Source organism: Periplaneta americana, chromosome 15 (genome assembly GCF_040183065.1).
Source record: "Periplaneta americana isolate PAMFEO1 chromosome 15, P.americana_PAMFEO1_priV1, whole genome shotgun sequence".
In the NCBI taxonomy this organism is placed as follows: Eukaryota; Metazoa; Arthropoda; class Insecta; order Blattodea; family Blattidae; genus Periplaneta; species Periplaneta americana.
This window is the reverse complement of record NC_091131.1, coordinates 153,621,424-153,641,725: the sequence shown is the minus strand read 5'-3', so window position 1 is coordinate 153,641,725 and position 20,302 is coordinate 153,621,424. Positions and strand designations below refer to the sequence as shown.

General features: G+C 36.1%; 1 protein-coding gene across 1 annotated transcript in view; it reads right to left on the bottom strand.

Moving 5' to 3' along the window:
• LOC138715460 (micronuclear linker histone polyprotein-like) overlaps nt 1-20,302 on the bottom strand; it is a 65,832-nt gene that overhangs the window by 8,397 nt on the left and 37,133 nt on the right. Inside the window, exon 6 of the mRNA XM_069848384.1 lies at nt 7,550-7,726. Coding sequence (XP_069704485.1) covers nt 7,550-7,726 — 177 coding nt within the window. The remainder of the gene's footprint in view (nt 1-7,549; nt 7,727-20,302) is intronic.

Here is a 20,302-nt window from a genome sequence, read left to right as displayed (position 1 = left end):
CCCTCCGGCCATCCAACTAACACTCTATATCCATTTCTGGATTCGCCCATACATGCTAGATGTTCTGCCCATTTCAAACCTCTGAATTTAATATTCCTAATTATGTCAGGTGAAGAGTACAATGCGTGCAGTTCTACGTTGTGCAACTTCCTCCATTCTCCATCCCTCTTAGCCCCAAATATCTTCCTAAGAATCTTATTCTCGAACACCCTTAACCTCTGTTCCTCAAAGTGAGAGTCCAAATTTCACAACCATACAGAACAATCGGTAATATAACTGTTTTATAAATTCTAACTTTCAAGTTTTTTGAGAGCAGGCTGGATGACAAAAGCTTCTCAACCGAATAATAACAGGCATTCCCCACCCCCCATATTTATTCTGCGTTTCTTCCTGAGTATCATTTATATTTGCTTTATCATAACAGAGAATAAAAGAAGGTTATTATTATTATTATTATTATTATTATTATTATTATTAAATTACCTAGTTACTTTACGACGCTTTATAGCTATCTAGCATCTGAATGAGATGATAATGCCAGCGAAATGAGTCCAGGGTCCAGCGCCGAAAGTTACCCAGCATTTGCTCTCAATGGATTGAGGCGAGAAACCTCAGCCAGGTAAAGGTTGGTTCACAATAAACCGGGAACGGAAACGACAACGAGAAATAATGTTAAAATAAATATATTTAAATGTGAACATTCACAATTAACTGGAAGATTGCCGGAGCCCGGAAACGGGAACGTGAAAGTTAATTGTGAATGCTGACATTTAAATGTATTTATTTTAACAATATTTCCGTTATCGTTGTCGTTTCCGTTCTCGGTTTATTGTGAACCAGTCTTAACTTGTCCCAACCAAGATTCGAACCGGAACCCGATCGTTTCACAGTCAGGTGTGCTAACCGTTACTCTATAGCGATTATTATTATTATTATTATTATTATTATTATTATTATCATTATTATCATCATTATCGTAATCATTAGGATTAAGATTATGATTATCAGGATTATTATGATGGTTATTATTTATTACTGTCTTGTAAGTTATCATTAGGTACCGGTACAAGTATTAGAAATCTGATTAATTCTTAATTTGTTATTCTCGTTCCTATAACATATAGGATAATTATTATAAACCATATAGGCCTATATAATTTTATATTGTAACATGGCTAGAATACACTAATGATTGTTCTGTAACAATAATTTATAACGTGCACACCAATAGAAAGTGTAGTTTTCTATAATATAGGCTGGTTCACAATAAACCGGGAACGGAAACGAGAACGGAAATAATGTTAAAATAAATGTATAGTATTTAAATGTGAGCATTCAGAATAGTTAATTGTGAATGCTTATCTTTAAATACATTTATTTTAACAATATTTCCGTTCTAGTTCTCGTTGCCGTTTCCGTTCTCGGTTTATTGTGAACCAGCTTTTAATATTTTCATGTTTCATATCATTGTGTTACAAACTATTTTTTTTATTTAGTTGTTATAAAAGATAGCTTAATTACTGTAAAGTGTAAACCATCTTGGACTATACGAGTATAGCCTCATTTTCAACTACCTGTATTAAAATACCATTTAATACCATCCGTACAATAACGAGTTTTCAAGCGTTGAAGGGTTCCGTACAAATTTTACGGAACAAACGTTTGAGTCATGAGTCCCGAGCTAACAGGTTAACTCGCCGTTATTCGAGAACCAGTAAAAATTTTGAGTTGCCATCACTTTTAAAAGTAATTTCCATCCTTTCTCAACATTTCTCTCGCTTTGACCCCCCATCTAACGTGAAAAACAAAAAAGTTTGCCGCTTACCAGCGGTGAAGTCTGAACAGATCAATCTCCATCGAAGTTAATATATATTTTTTTTCACTTTCCAAAAAAGATTTTCAGTTCGATTTGTTTTTCTATGCTTTTCTTAGACACTGAGCTATCAATCCAAAAAATTACAGCGCAATTGATTAAGTATTATAGGAGCTACGACATGATATATATTTAAAGAACCGGGAAATGTATAAGCCAATGCTTCCTATAGAAGCATGGCCCGAGCGATACTGCTTTCTTATCATTACTACAGTCCCGCATAGACGTCCGAGACTGTCGGGAATGACCTAGTATCGGTAATCTCGGGACCAAGAGAATCTCGTATTCTCTATCAATGAGTCATTTGGCTACGTTAGGTACTCGCGCACTGGGCGAGACTGCGGTGATTACGCAACCGAGAACGGGCAATAATATGAGGCAGTCTGCCCGACTCTAATAGATGCCTGTTGCTAGTAGCCAGAGGTGGGGTGTAGTCAATATATACTGCAGGGCTGTGTCTTCTGCAACCGGTACTGATGATTTTAATTTACAGAGTGAGTATAAATGATTTCCCTGATTACGAAAATTATTTGTGGACAAACGATTGAACGTAGAAAATTTTTAAATATACAAGTGTATGGATAAACTCTCCAAGTTTTTAAACATACCTTATAGGTGCTCGATATGGACTCCACTTGTGTCCCTGCAGACATCAAGCCGATAGTTCAATTCGTCCCACTCACGGCTAAGTGTATCCATATCGATTGCAACGATGGTGTTGATGATGGGGGCGCGTAGCTCTGGCAGATTTTCCAGTAATGGAGGTACAAAAACAGAGTCTTTAACATACCCCCACAGGTACAAGTCACACGGTGTTAAGTCAGGGGAACGTGGAGGCCAGAATAAGAGATGCATTTCGTCTTTGTCGTTGCAAGGCCCTTTCTTTTTTCTCGAACCCACCGTGTCAAGGCATGTTAGAAGAGTGGCTGATGCCACAGCTGGGGAGTGATAGTGTTGATTTCATATATCAACAAAATGGCGCTCCACCTCACTTCCACAACGAAGTCCGGACATTCCTGAACGACCGATTGCCAAAAAGATGGATTGATTGCGCGAGGGGAGACGACATGCAGCTCTTGTCCTGACTTCCACGTTCTCCTGACTTAACAACGTGTGACTTGTACCTGTGGGGGTATGTTAAAGACTCTGTTTTTGTACCTCCATTACTGCAAAATCTACTATAAAATCTCGTCGCATGACAGGGGTGAGAGGGGGTGTGCGAACTGCCATTTAATATTGGGGGTGTATAAGCCCATTTGGATGTGTGGATAGGATGTACAATACATTTATTTTATTGGATGATAGACTTCACACAAATATACCAACGGATGTGTTATTTGGATATTTGAAAGTCGCACGAACGATAACATAATGACCTTGCTATCAAGTAATAAAGATAACTATTGCTATATAAAGCTTAAGTTATCAACGCAACGCATACTATGGCTCACGCCGGACCACTGTGCAAACATAATAAAGCATTTTGTAGTTGTTCAAAGTGTTGGACTTATCCAAGTCAGTGTATTGACAATGAATATTGTGTTAATAAAGCGAAAGAAGCATTAACTAAACATCGTAAAATATTAAAAGATAATAAGTAGTTAGTAGAACAAGTGAAACAACTAGGAAAATCATCAAGTGACTTTCAAGACTGGGATTACGCACCAGAAGACTTTGAAACTCAAAGTAAGTACAATGAAAATAACGGAGTTATGGAAAGATCAGATAGGAAACAAAGACAACTTTCCCGAGATAGAGACATTAACAGGGAAGAAAATAAAGACAGCTCCACGGATGTATCTAATAAAAGTAACATCAGTGAAACCATTCACACCCAACTAAGGACACATAACAAGATACGAAAACATGTCCCGAATATTCTCAGCAAATCTAGAAAAAGGAACCATTACAAACACTAAAAGCAAACCTGTATTGGCTGATAGACCAGATAGATTTTTACTTTCTACTGACAAACATGAGCTGTCATCAGGGGAGAATCGATCTACTAACATACCTACTACAAATGACACAAACACTTTACCCAGAAAAGGTATGGTTTTGCCAGGGAGTAACAAACTACAAATGGGAGGAAATGGATGTAAACTCGAATCAGAAATTCATGCAGGCGATACTAGGAACGAAAGACCAAAGAGAAGAATTACTAACAGACAATCAAATTTACATCAAAGAAAGAGAATTCGATATTATAGCACAGATAGAGAGAGCTCATGCTCTCCCGACGGAAAAAAAGAAACTGACCAAAGTAGAAAAACAGATCAAACGCCAAAAACCGAAACAGACACAATTGACACAATATATGGGACAACAGATAATCAAGAAAGTATACAATAAAAGCTACAGACATAGTTGTTCCTCCATGGCATAAATCTTTAGGAGGAGATCTTCAAGATGGATGTTTCAATTATAAATTGGAGAAGAACTATCTACAGAACATATGAAGACAGTATATATTCAACCAACAGAACTAGATTCCAATATGTGTTGGGAAATACGATCTCAAAGCATACCAAACCAATTGGAAAACAAATGTATACACACAACAATACAGAAATAATCCTGGTACAGCACCAGTATTATTTCTTGATTGTCCTCATATCAAGAATGAAAATGATATAATGAAATTTAATTATAGACTTCGAATAGATACAGAAATACAATATTCTCTTCTACCACTACCTACTCAAAAAGATGACCAATCAATATGGAAAAATGTAGTACCGCTACCAAAAGCAAAGTTTACTGCACCATCAACACCAGGAACAGATGCAACATATGAAGTATATTGTACTGTCTAAAGGATGTGATGTTGGATATTTCAACGTACAAAGTGGATTAGGCCTCCAGGGGAAACCACTATAAAAAAAAACGATGCATGTGACTACCACCCTATATGGCTCTGGTGCATTGGAAATGTCACTCTAAATATCCAATACAACATCCAAATAACAATTTCCCCGATGTCTATCATCCGCAGTTCCACCGACTCATGAGTATCACGACATTCAAGCCATTAGTGTCAACAACTGTAGCGCCACAAATGTACTACTACTTCCATAGTATGAAACCGCTAGGTATCCATTGAAATGTTATTTTCTTTTGGAGTTCTTTTAGTTTACTTAGTTGTTTCTGAAGTGGAATAATTCTATGTGCATATAGGTTTGGTACATATTTAATTATATCAAATATGTACCAAACCTATATGCACATAGAATTATTGATAAAGTTATTAATTTTCTTTAGATGGAACGTTTTGTCCAGACAAAATCTTAGACATGCAACAGAACTTTACGCCTGTATGTTATGTTTGTTCATTTCAATTTATGTCTAGAGCCAATTTTGAAATTCATTGTGAGAGTTAACCAAAAGTAACCGAAATGGATGGATCAACATCAAAAATGAAGTTGAATTTGTTTTGCTGCTATCAGCCCAATACACTAGGACACAATTATCACTAGAAGAATTTGGAATAATAATAATAATAATAATAATAATAATAATAATAATAATAATAATAATAATAATAATAATAATAATAATAATAATAATAATTCTTTATTTATACGGCAGAGTTAAGGCCATAGGACCTTCTCTTACACTCTACCAGGTCACAAAGTATACAAGCAGTTAAAATTTAACAAAAAGTTAAAGAACAGAATACTAATATATTACAAAAAAAAATAATAATAGCATAATAAAATCGACACTAAACAACATGAAAATAATACCATAATAGAAAAAAGAAAGTAAAATACATTGGAATATAGCAAAAGCAACTCATTTAGTACAGGTGAATAAGAATCTGTCTGAAAAATTTAGTCCCAAGGTGAAGTGTGGGGATAAGGTATGTGATAATTATCGCAAATTATTGTCATTCTGTGAACAGAGATGAGTCTCTGATTATACATATTTGAATTGTCAATAGGAAAGGCGAATTTCTATTCCTGAAAAAGAGGATGCTTTGGCTTGTACGAACTGTACCCTAATAGGGATATCCTGAACTAGCACCAACAGATAGTGCACGTGTACTATGAGGGATGCGCTTTGCGTGTGCATTTGTTTTTCGGTATATAAACATTGAGGATATACGTAGTGTATTAGTATATTAAATACTCTTAAAAACAACTAAAAATGGCAAATTTTTGTTATGTTCCTATATGTAAAAACCAGGGAACGCTTTTTGTCTTCAATCAGGTCCCGAAATATTCTGAATATATGCTTTAAACCTTAAAAAATATAAGTAATAAAATTGGGCCTCGAAAGTGCTAGCTGTTAAATAAAAGTAACTACTTCAAGTAAGGAATTGTTGACTATAGTTTCATTTTGGAAGAGGAAAAATAAAAATTAATAAAAACATATGCAACCTCATGTTAGCTTAGATTATATGCAGTAGTTGTAGGAGTCTCTGAATTTTACGCCTGCAGTAAACTCTCGATAAACTGGGATGTTTATTATCCAGGATGATCCCTAGTGAAATCCATTTCGTGAATAATGTTTTTAATGTACTGTACCCTAATTATTAAAGCCATGTTTCAAGTTCAAATTTTCAAAATCATCCCACACAGTATTCAAAACTGCATGTCCTTAACCTACAAAACACACTACTAATCGTGATACTATTGCGATCATATTATATCATCCTATTACAAATTGCATTTGATCTTTCTGCAACTACAGAAAAAATACAAGGAATTCAATCTCGATAGTCTCTTCCCTATAAAAAAAAAAAAACACAATGGTGGCTGCATATCTTGTTTTTAGCGTACGGTTCTTAAATACTAATTATTAAACAGGGCAATATTCACTTTCGACATATTTCCTATTTTTTTATTTGTGCATATTGTTCTCAAAGTTCTCGTTTAGGTTCATGCACATTCAATTTACTCGTATTTATATTCTGCATATTACAGATTTCCCCACCCATTTCGGGGAATCGCTCAATATTATACAGGTTTACGTCATTATTTATTGTAAATTAAATTAAATTATGAGGTAAGAAAATATTGAATTATATTAAATTATACTAGGTTATACAAAATAATTGTAAATATAATTTTGACACGCACAGAAAACCAACAAGCGGGAAAACGTAATCAACTGTAGCATATGACAAAACATAGCCCTACAACATGTTGCGCCACATGGAACACTCCTGCCATCTGAAGGTAAAACTTCGCATAAGATATCCCTATTGCTTCGAATGACTCTCCAATATAAAAAAAAAAAAAACAATGATTAAAAGAAAGAAGTATCCAGAAGAAAAACTCAAAAGATCGATCAAGTGAAGTTTTTGGCTCCAGTGTTAGAAATTAGTGTAATTTCTGATTTTCCCCAGGTGATGAAATACTCGAACAAAATTGATTCAGAACATATAGATCATGTTTCGTATCTCCTGAGGTTTAAAGTACAATCGTGTAAGTGTAAAAAACGTTTAAACAAAAAACCTATAGGCCTAACCAAAGTAAATTAACACTGAAGCAATAGGAGTTTTGCTGGGACTTCAGAAAAAACATATGTGTGAAAAACGTATAAAAAGTTTTACTGTATTTATGGGGAGGAAAAAATATAATTGCATAGAATTTCTAAGGAACACCTCTCTTATGCTACAAGCAATGATGTTATACCACACGAAGACAAAGTCCTACTGTCATTACATACCTCGAATTCTCATGATGTGGCTGCCATACAACATTTTCTGTCTGAATTCCGCAGCCTGCTCAGCCATTGACTTCGAAGCCTTCTTCAGTGTGTCGAGGGGCATCACTCCAAAATCCGTAGCCCCATACGTGTTGAGAGGAATAAAATCAACATCATTTCGACTCCTAAAATCTCTACCTGTAAAACGAAACATAACATGTATATAATGTCTAATCTGTACTGTATAGAAAGCAAGGATTATGATCAATCAATCTTCTTAATGTATCCAGCTATTTGCTGACAACATAAAGTCCACTATAGTCCACTGTAGTCTATTCAGTTCTTGTTTTTCTCGAGAAATGAGGGATATTTTGATCGGTGTTCATTATAGGTGCCTGTTGCTAGTAGCCAGAGTTGGGGTGTAGTCAATATATACTGCAGGGCTGTGTCTTCTGCAACCGGTATTGATGATTTTAATTTACTTCTTTTGTGGTTTATGGATGGACAGTATAGAAGAATGTGTTCCAGATCTTCATCACCACAGACAAGTAGGATTATCAGAAAGGTGAAATCGGTGTAGGTACAATTGAGTGACAATGTGACCTATTCTGGCCCTTGTTAAAAATGTTTGAACATGTCTGGGCAAGTTTTTGTACATTTCCATTTCTCTATCCAATGCTTTTGCTTCAGTAAAGTCTCATTTTAAAAACCTATGGATCAACAATTGGCTCTCTTCTGACAAAGGAAAAATTTTAGTCTGTACAAAAGAAACCAAGGATTATGATGAAACATGCCATTTTAAGCTTACAAGGGGAGTCCACAGTGTTCCAGTTATCGATTTTGTAGAAACTTCATGAGGTAAATTTAGATATGTGGAAAAACAAATATCCACTGGTACTTATTGCATCCAAAATAATGGTAAAAATAGCCTAACTTCAAGCAGTCGGAAATGTAATACTACTTATTGGAGCCTTTTCTTTTTTTTAGTGATGTGTGTATACACATTAAGCTTTAAAATACCACTTACTGCTCATAGCTACTAAAACACACCCTACCAAAATTATTAATATATTTGCAATATTGTGGGCATAGGGTTTATACCAATCTTCATCATTAAGGAGTGGATTCTTATGTAATTAAATATTCTTTTTGCGTGTGATAAAACACAATTAACAAAGTTAAACATTCCGAACATGAAGTTTCAAGTTTAAAACCCGAATTTTATTTCACATAACACATATTTTCACAAAAAAAAATTATGTAAATACATATTTTCAGGAAATATATTATAAACACATAAATCTTGGAGTTTTTTTACTTAAATAATTTTTTCACAAGAACTTTTAAATATTTTAAATCTAAATCAATTATATCACTCAAAATATGTTATCTTTTTTAAGAATTCTTGGTTGCTTCGTGTTTCTAAGCGCTGTGTGGTGTATCCATTTTTGTAATAGTATCGCCTCAAGTTCTGAGAACTGCTAAGCAGCATATCAGTGTTATTATTAGAGAATAAATTAACATGGACAAGAAGGAGAGATTTTGCAACACATAATTAGGAATGTTTATTGTTGCTGAAGATGATTTCATTCCATGCTTTGTTTGTGAAACACAACAGATAAGAGCACGGATATGAATATTATTTAATTTAAACAAATCTCTTGCCTCTCGCTCTTGTCTATCAAGTAAGGCAATATATCTTGTTGTGATTCCCTGTTATCGGGCTTCGTCAATCGATATCCTTCAAGATATACTGAAAGATGGTTGTTTGAAAAACGATTTGGCTTTCCTGTTAGCAAATCTAAGTTTTTTGTGTGACACCATAAAAAAACTCGATACATCCAAAAACCTGTTGTCTGAAGCAGGGAAGTGCATGCCGTGGAAATTAAACTAGACTCGCTACCAGTTCAGAAGTACAAGTACTTAGGGACAAATTCTAGAATGTGTTTGGGAAAAACAGTGGATATAAAAAAAATGTGTAAAGTTGCTCAAGTTGGGTGTGCCTGTAGGTGAAATTGATGGTGTTTATGTTTGTGACAGTCCTCTCTTTAAATATGCACGTCTGACGTCCTGTGATGTGGAAAGATCGTTTTCACAGTATAAGTCGTTGTTCAGAGATAATCGGCATGCATTTGTGATGGAGAATTTGGAGATGACCTTTGTTGTTCACTGCAATTCTCGGCCAACTACTAACACTCAAGTATGGTTGGTGAGTACTTAGTAACATTTCTTTTTTTCAAGCTAAGTAAGGTATTTTTCTCATATTTAAAACAAAATATTTTTTTTTTTTTTTTTTAGCAAATATTTTCGTACTTTTCAGCACACAAAAAATAAATATATTTAAATTTTTAGCACATAAAAATCCGCTCCCTATTCATCATCATAAAATTTCAAAAAAAATTTTTGACGGTGAAGATTGATATAGACCATATGCTCATAATATTGCAGATATATTAATAATTTTGGTAGGGTGTGTTTTAGTATCTATTAACAGGAAGTGGCAACATTTTAATTCAATGTGTGCTATAATAAATGAATAGAGTGTACCTAATCACAGACATGCAGTGAATTTATAAAAAATTATGTTTAAATTCAAAAATTATTTTAAGAGTAAAGATTTACTCTAGAGTAACCATTCTTTTTTTTTTTTTTTATTTTAAAGTTTAATGTGTATACACACATCCCTCAAAAAATGAAAGAGCTCTGATAAATAGTATTACATTTATGACTGCTTGAAGATATGCTATTTTTACCATTATTTTGTGTGCAATGAGTACCAACTTCCCTTAAACAGGTGTTAATTTTTAGATGTTAGCTTTTGAATTTTCTTCTATAACTTATAAGTAGGGGGAAAGGAACTGGCCACCCTACCCCATTATCTCCTGGCCTAGTTGCCTCATGAGTGATGCCTTATTGGTGTTACCTATGAGGTTCAAACCTGTCTTTGGACAGTTGACTAAACAACAACAACTTATAAGTCATTATGTAAGGGACCACAACACCAAGGAGTTTTGTAGCCTAGTGCTGGGGTTCCCAACCTGTTGTCTGTGAACCCAGATTCCTAAGGGTCCACAAAGTGATTTGAAAGGGGTCCTTGGAACCAAGGTATGTATCGGTATTTTAACTAAGTTTAATTTTAACACGTTCTCTGATTTTTATCAGTTTGCTGAATTATTTTTTGTTTATCTTTGATTTTTGAAACACAACATTCAACAAGAATGAGTTTGCCTAAAGGTACGGTCACACGTCTCTACTTTAGCAGTGCTGCAATACAAAAACTGCGCAATTCTCATACTGCGACGTGTGAACAAGGCTGCAACCTGAAAAGTAGCGGCTGCTGAACCTGCTGCCCACTACTTTTTCATGCTGCGCGCAGCATTTTTGATATCGGTTCTGTTGAAACTTTTGCTGCAGTTGCGACCAGTGTTGCCACCCAAATGTGACAATCATACTTTTATTGTTTGGATATATTTTAATGTTAGATGTGATGAAAATAAATTATTTGTAACAGTTACTAAATGCACAACACAGTCTGAGCATATTTGCTGATGATATAATTCATTTTTTTAATTTTCCGTAGTGTAGTTTCAAACAGGAGGGTTGCCAACATTGATTACGTGAATATGCTGTTGGTTATAATTTAAGTATATAGGCGTTTTTAAAAGCGTCATAGTAAAAATAATGCCAATTTCTGAATACAGTTAGGACAGAAAAGCAAATAATAGATAAGTAAGCTTTCGCATGAGTTTCTTAATAATGCGAACATAACCACAAAATGTATATTGAGAAGTCACCACGGAGATGGAAAACCTGCAGCATGACTGCGGCTGCAAAAGTAGCGCCTTGTGTATAAACAGACTCGCAACCTGCAGTTGCAACTTTTGTTGCACTCGGGTTGCACAGCACGAAAAGTAGCGTGCAGCGCGCTACTTTTGGCTTATGTGTGAACATGACACACAACTTTTGCAGCTGCAGTACAAAAGTTGCGCAGCAAAAGTAGCGACATGTGATCGTACCTTAAAGGCTTTCTCTTGGTTGCAAGTCTTGCGTACCTATCCGATATATTTGGTCAGTGTTCATCATTCAGGGTAAGACTGAAGCAACGAAAAAGAAACTGAACTTGCAGTCTCGCTGAGTTATCAATCGAGAACACATTTTATTTCCCACTCTCAATATTGCAGCAACATGATGGACTATCATGTGATATCTTAGGAAGTATACAAAAAAATCTTCATTGATTGACATTGAAATTAAGGGAATATTATCCTTACTGCATTGGAAAAAAGTAACTGTATAAAAATATTCCTTCTTAGTAACGAATAATAGTTCACCTGTCAGAAAAGAAGTGTTTCCAAAAACAAATCTGTTGCAATCTTGGTTACATGCACTACCCATATATCCCAATGTTCCCCTAATGATAATAAGAATTCTTGAAATATAAGAACAAAAAAAAAAAAAAAAAATGCAAGTTGTGAAAAAATTGCAATTTACGATGGAAGTTCGTGAAGTGAATAGTATTTTTACAGGAATGTAGGTTTGAGAAAGGAGGCTTGCTGGCAGATGACAGAATTCTGAGACCTTCACAACATTATGAAGAATAATTTCGTATGTTCACAATTTCACTAATGCTGATTTTCTGATATAAAAAAATTGAAAATATGGCTGATATAAACTCTGGCAAACTTGAAATTGTGGCTGGTAAACTTTGGCACTAAAAGGGTTAATCGAGTGGCATTGGAATCAAAAGTGCCTAACACAGAGTTTGAAAGTCACCGAAAATTCAGTTGAGAATTACTTCCAAATTGCTCAATTGTTACATGAGAGACTTGTAGACCTTTATTTATTCAAACTAAAATTATGACAGTGTATATATATATATATATATATATATATATATATATATATATATATATATATACACACTACTGTGCAAAAGTCTTAGGCAGGTAATAAAACTTGTAAAAAAAGAACAAAAATACCATGAAAAATAAAGTACTTATTACCAAAGTATTTAGAAAACACAGAAAAAAGCAATATCACACACAAGAATCACTGAGTAGGTTCATGACACTAATATGATGTGTGACCGCCTTTAGACAACAATACCTCTTGAATTCTCTTAGGCATACTTTCTTGCAATTTTTGGAGAATTGTGTCAGGAATATTCCTCCACCTGCCACAAGGTAGCTGCAGACTTTGGCTGCTTTTTCCACCTTCTCTTTGCCCAGATAATCCCAAAGACACTTGATAATATTTAAATCTGGACTATGAGGAGGCCAGTCCAACAGCTGAACATCTCTACCTTGTTTTTGCTGCAAGTAGATTTTCATTATATTTTCTGTGTGCTTCGGATCATTTTCCTTTTGAAAGACAAAATCTCTTCCAATTAATCGCAAATTTGATGCCATTGCATGATGAATCAATATTTGTTTGTATTTAACAGCCGTCATCTTACCTTCAATTCTTATTAAATCACTCATTCCATTAACTCCGTATTTCCACACTACCACCCCCGTGTTTCATAGTTGGTTGCAGACATGCCTCCTTTAATTGTTCTCCTTTCCTCCGCCTGTCATACTGCCTTCGATGCCTTCCGAAGATTTCAAATTTTGATTCGTCGCTCCAAAGGACTTGTTTCCATTATTGGCTCCCTATAGTTTGTGTTCTCTTGCGAATGATAATCGCCTTCTCCTATTACCCTTCCGTACGAAAGATTTTTTTGCAGTAACACGTCTATGAAGACCATTTTTGATGAGTAACTGTCATACTGAAGATGCATGTACTTTAGTATTACTGTTTTCAGAAAGTTCTGCTGCCAGCTGTGCACTTGAAGCTGCTCTACTTCTCAGGGCTGTCACTTTCAGATATTGTTCATCCTTTGCAGTCAATTTCTTGGGCCTGCCAGTCTGCTTTCGATCATCTACTGTCCCCAAATGTAGCTTTTCCCTCAGAATCTCCTGTACCACACAACGCGATACACCAGTTTGTCGTGCAATACTTGCAGATATTGTTCATCCCTTGCAGTCAATTTCTTGGGCCTGCCAGTCTGCTTTCGATCATCTACTGTCCCCAACTGTAGCTTTTCCCTCAGAATCCCCTGTACCGCGCAACACGATACACCAGTTTGTCGTGCAATACTTGCTTGACAATGATACTGCTCACTCAAAAAACAAATTTTGTATGTCATTTCAACTGAAATGTTTACCATAGCTGCTTTTTTTCTTGTTCAACCTGCTAAGGAGAGACTCAGTCTATTACTAACTTCAATGTTGTTCTATTCTTAAAGAAACACATTCATTTCATCTAGTACACAGCATTGATTACAACTTGTTCTGTTTATATGCAATTTGTAAACACAGCAATCAATATACCCGAGCGAGGGTTGTGTCATGGGTCTATAAAGGAATGTGGTGTTTCCATGGTTTTAAATTAAGCTTGGTTCTGATGACGGAGACGAATTCTTGTACTTATTTCACCAGTAAGACTTCATTCTAACTTGTTTTAGACTACTTTCATTCTGAATTCTAGGAACTAGAACACAATATAAACGTATTGCATAGGGTGCCTAAGACTTTTGCACAGTAGTGTATGTATATATATATATATATATATATATATATATATATTGTTGTTTTCTAATGCCAGGCGTTTGACAATAAAGTCATTTGACCTCTTGCACTCCAATATTTTTCAAAGATATTATCACGGTCAGCCACTGAAACACAGATTTTGAGGTGTTCCGAATCCATTTCTTGGTTTGAGTTGCACAATGGGCAGTTAGGGGACTGATATATTCCAATTCTATGCAGATGTTTGGCCAAACAATCATGGCCTGTTGCCAACCTAAATGCAGCTACAGACGATTTTCGTGGTAAATCGGGAATTAACTGTGGATTATGATGCAGAGAGTTCCATTTTTTCCCTTGAGATTGTGTTATCAAATTTTGTTTGTTGAAGTCTAAGTATGTAGGTTTAATAAATCTTTTCACAGTGTAATACGTAGATTTAGTAACAGGTCTGTAAGTAGCAGTGCTAATGCATCCACATTCTCGTTTCCCAGGATTCCACAATGGGATGGTATCCATTGGAATACAATTCCTTTATTGAGTGATATTAATTGAGAGAGCATTTGAGTTATTTCTGCTGTTTGAGATGAAGGTGTGTGTGTTTAGAGACTATTGATAGAATAGCTGGTTTGGGGTCTGACAATATAACTGCATTCTTAAATTTATTGATGTGGCATAGAAGATTCCTGAGACTTTCACTTATTGCAATGATTTCTCCATCAAAACTTGTTGTTCCATATCCAAGCGATCTATAAAGTAAGAAGAGAAGCACGTAACACCTGCACCGGCACCTTGTTCTCTGGAGATCAAGGATCCGTCAGTGTATAAATGAAGCCAGTTTTGTGGAGGGTACCTAATATTAATTGTCTCTAAACACAATTGTTTTAGTATTTCAGTATTTCTTCTGTATATATATATACCGGGTGTTCCAAAAATACGGGGCATAATTTCAGGTATGTATTTCCCACATGTAGACAATCAAAATAGTTCATTACAACATGTGTCCGGAAATCTTTATTTCCGAGTTATGGCCTTCACAACATTGAAATTCACCGGAACGTTTTTCTTTCCGCAGGTCATTCCCGTCAAAGGAGACATTAAGAGGGCACTCTGACAGTTCATTCCGAGGCGAAGGTTACATTCAGTGTTGTGTAGGCGTTAGACTGTGCAACATGTATTCAAATCCAGAGCTTGCAGAGATACACTTCACGTACGGTAAGGCGGATGGCAATGCTGCGCTTGCTCATCGTTTGTACCAGGAGAGGTACCCACAGCGACAATGTCCAGATCGGAAGACATTTGTACGTCTCCATTACCGTCTGTGCGAGTATGGAACATTTAACTCTCCTGGTTTGAGAAGGGGACGACCAAGATCTACAACTCCAGAAGTACAGGAGGAGATTCTGGAGGCTGTGAACATGACTCCTTCTATCAGCACATGAAGGGTAGCGTTGCAAGTCAATGTTCCTCATACGACTGTCTGGAGACTGCTGAAAGAGTATCAATTGTATCCTTATCATTTGCAACATGTACAGGCCCTGTCACCAGCAGATTACCCTGCACGAGTTAGGTTCTGTCAGTGGTTCTTGCAGCAGTGTGGTGTAAATCTGAACTTTCCTGCCTTAGTATTATTTACAGATGAAGCACAAGTTCACACGAGATGGCATAACAAATTTCCACAATCAGCATGTATGGGCGTAAGAAAACCCACGTGCAACTGTTCCATCTCATCACCAGGTGCGGTTCTCCCTCAACATGTGGGCCGGTATCATTGGTGATTGATTAGTTGGACCCCATGTACTTGTAAACAGACTTACGGGGCAGGCGTACACAAATTTCCTGGAAAACACCATACCTCATGTTTTAGAAGACACTCCACTGATCAATCGTCAACACATTCACTTCTTGCATGATGGCGCTCCTGCACACTTCAGTCGTACAGCTCGCCGGTACTTGGATCGAAGATTTCCTGATCGATGGATAGGTAGAGGTGGCCCAATTGCTTGGCCTCCACGCTCACCTGATCTGAACCCTCTCGATTTCTACTTGTGGGGCCATTTAAAATCATTGGTTTATTCATCTCCGGTGCCTGATTTGGAATCCCTTCGGAATCAAATTGTGGCATGTTCTGAGGGCATACGCAATACTCCTGGAGTTTGGGATCATGTTCGCAGGTCAATGAGACATCGATGTGAGGTCTGTATTCAAGCAGGAGATGGACATTTTGAACATCTCCTGTAATGACAACGACCTGCAGAAAGTAAAACGTTCCGGTGAATTTCAATGTTGTGAAGGCCATAACTCGGAAATGAAGCATTTCCGGACACATGTTGTAATGAACTATTTTGATTGTCTACATGTGGGAAATACATACCTGAAATTATGCCCCGTATTTTTTAAACACCCTGTATATATATATATATATATATATATATATTTTTTTTTTTTTTCAATTTAGTGGAACACATCACATCATGTTTATTTGCAAATTACATATTTCACGTCAAATTCACAGTCACTTCAAGTCTAAGGCAATGCCAAGCTTTATACCATTAATCTGGTTTTGAAGTGCATCATCTTTGTGACAAGAAGACTGAACTTTCTTCTGCTACGATTTTGATTTTCTTCAACATACAATGGACACTGCAGCAAACCAAATTCTTTGTATGGGTGTAGTCTACGTAGAAGACATTAATATTTTTGTTGCTATAACTTGTCTGGTGCACCCACCAAGTGCCAGGTGAGCATGTGGCCACTGCTTGCTGGCACACCAGATGCCTAATGATCGTCCAGGCAGGAAGTCAGCTTCTGCACAGTCTGATAGTTGCAGATGTATCCCACATACTGGAATGCAGCAATGCATACTTTCAGTTGCGGTATCAATCAATCCATCTTCTTAATGTATCCAGCTGTTTGCTGACAACATAAAGTCCACTATAGTCCACTGTAGTCCATTCAGTTGTTGTTTTTCACGAGAAATGAGGGGTATATACAAAGAACTTGAAATAAAGGGAACAACTGGATAATACGCACGGCAGACCAATATCGATAGTCGACTCTACTCGCTGGCCACTAGTCACCGGGCCGTACCGAGCCGTATCAAACAAAATATAATCGAAATGGTGGTAGTCAAATTCGCGACTATATTCTTAAATAATTCACTCCATTAGTCTAGTTCAAGGTTTTATGTAGTACAACGGCGGTTTTTTGAATGCATTAAAAGAAAATGAAGATGTAATAAGATAATAAACTAGGTTATCACAATGAAATTAACAGGAAAAAAGGTGTGTTTCACGGAATACAATTAAAATGACGGAAAGTAAATTTCCGGTTAATGTTCGCCAAAGCGTAAAGTACGTAATTATGACGGCGTTGCTGTTTTATTTCTGGCCTATGGAAAAATACCTAGCCTTTTACGAAAAAAAATTTAAGGACCATGAAATTATTCACCGCTTTCATTATAGGCCTATTATTTTTTAACAATATTACGAATCAAAAACTGTCATATTATATAATTTTAACTACTACATGGACGAATCAAATCAAGCTAACCTAACCAAAGCTAACCTAACCTAACCAAAGCTAACCTAACCTAACCAAAGCTAAGCTAACCTAACCAAAACTAATCTAACCTAACCAAAGCTAATCTAACCTAACCAAAGCTAATCTAATCTAATCTAATCTAACCTAACCTAAGCTAACCTAACCTAATCTAAGGTAACATAACATAACCTTCGTAAATGCATGGCCTGTAACCGGAGCAAGAAGGGATCTCAATCATTTAATCTGCAAGTACACGCAAAAATAAATTCAAGTAAGGATCACGCTCCCACTGCATGAGAGGTCCGCGCATGCGCTACAGCAAAACTGTTTCTGTCCCGAGCCTCTCATCTAAGGCACTCGTCATAATTTACTCGCAATATTTACGCAAATACACATTGTCGCTAACAGTGGTGCTATCTCTCAATAATGTTCAGAACGAAGGAGGTAGACAGAGAGAGAAAAAATTTCTCCCGCCAACTACGCCACACACCAACGTCATGTTCTTATGTTGGTGACATTGTGTATTTACTTAAATTTGGTGGTAAACGTAACGGCACGGTTCAAAGTGGCCGTGCTAATTCTCCAGTATAGCGAAATAAAGTTCCAATCAGTTACCGGTACTACACAGGTTCAGATCAGGGAAACCAGATGCACCATTACCCCATGTTCTGATATTTGACCAATATTTGAAATTTCGAAAATAAAATATTTCCTCCAAAACCAGTGTTTGAAGAAATGTCCCCATAACACTGGTAACATTCCCAAGCTGGATAGCAATAGTGATTCTGTCTCTCAGGAAGTCAGTCGACCTGGAATCTCCATTGAGTGCTTGCAGTTTTTTCCCCGATGTCTGAAACCAGCATTTTAGCCTCTGAGCACCAAGGTCCCGTCTGAACAGCAAAAGCACTGAACAAGTATCTGTCCTGGAGATCCCGATACTTATTCCTTTTGATACTCACTGCGGATGTTGCAGCAGAACCAGCGACTTTAGAGGTGACAGGAAAATGAGATGGTGCTAAAGCAGAGATGGGCATCATGCCTCACTTGAGAATTTGTGCCTCACTGACCTTCACAAAGCTTATCGCTCTGAGTGACATCATCTTCACAGTCCCCGTTCCTCCCTCAGGCGTGGGCAGGTTCTATCTCAGTTTCATAAGCAATATCAGTGGTGGCATAATGGCATTATTAAGCAATGGTATTGTTGAGCAATGGTAGGCTGAAGTTGTGTGGAGAAAGAAGTTGCTTCGATAAATTTGTGTTTTTAATCTGCTTGATGAGATTTATAAAATATTTGGTAAGTGTGTTTGTTTGCTGAAATAACGGAGTACTAGTGTGAGTGAAATGTGAACTTAATAATTTGTGCAATTTACTATATGCTAATAAATTGTGTGAATATTTTCTCGAAACATCAACAATTAAAATTGTCACCAAATAAAGCGTGAAGGAGCATTTCCACAACTCATCTTTCGATCTATCGTTTACAACAATGAGTCGATGCTATGAATGTTCAAAAGCTATAACTAAACGGGATGATAGTGTCAAAATTCAGTGTAGTGAATGTAAAAACTGGTTCCATGATAAATGTATTCCATTAAATAAAACTGATACTGACATTTTTCATGCTAAAAATGAAGTCTGGGTATGTAAATATTGCGCTGGACAGAAGGAAGAGAGTTCGCCTATTGAGCTACATACAACTGTACCATCCATTGTGGATATATATAACCTTCTGAAGAGAATTGAAACAGAGTTTGCCAATAAGTATTCTACCCTGGAAAGAATTAATAAAGAAACTGAGCAGGAGTTAGGGAAATCACTTGATCTGGACCATGAGAAGTTGGATGAAAATTCACGAGTAATCAAACAACAAGCTGAAAGCATTAAAACATGCTTAGAATCCATTGATGGTTTAAAAAAAGAGAACATGCTACTAAAAAGTAATCTAGAGGAAACGAAAGTTCAGTTAGACGATTTGGAGCAATATGGACGCCGAAATTCAATATTCCTGAAATGGCTAATGAAAATCCGTTGGAAATAGTAAAGAATATTGGATGTGCAATGGACATAGAAATTCTGCCTCAAATGATAGATTCTTGTCATCGATTAGGAAAGTCTTCCGGTCAACCATCTGCTGCAGTAATTGTTAAGTTCGTCCGACAAATGGACAAGGATCAATTTATTCACAGGCGCAAAGTTAAGCGCAACCTGAAAGCTAGTCAGGTGGGCTTTTCTAATAATGACAATATAATATATATAAATCACAGTCTCACACGCTTGCATAGGCACATTTATAGTGAAGCTAGAAAGTTGAAGAAACTTAAAAATTTTGCCTACCTATGGGTTGATAATGCTGGTAATATTAAACTCAAGAGACAAGAAGAGGACAGAAATATTCAGATTTTGAAAACAATAGACGATGTAGCTAAGTTAGCTTAATATCTATAGAATTTTACACATTTTTCAATTATTTTAAACCTCTTTTAAGCATATTATGAGCATTAGTAGTAGATCTTTTACTATTTACTACCAAAATGTGAGAGGTCTCAACACAAAGACAACTGATTTATATTTAAATAGTCTTGTAATTTCACATAAAATTATAGTATTGACTGAAACATGGCTACATCGTGGGGTATATAAAACAGAATTGCATAATTCTAATTAA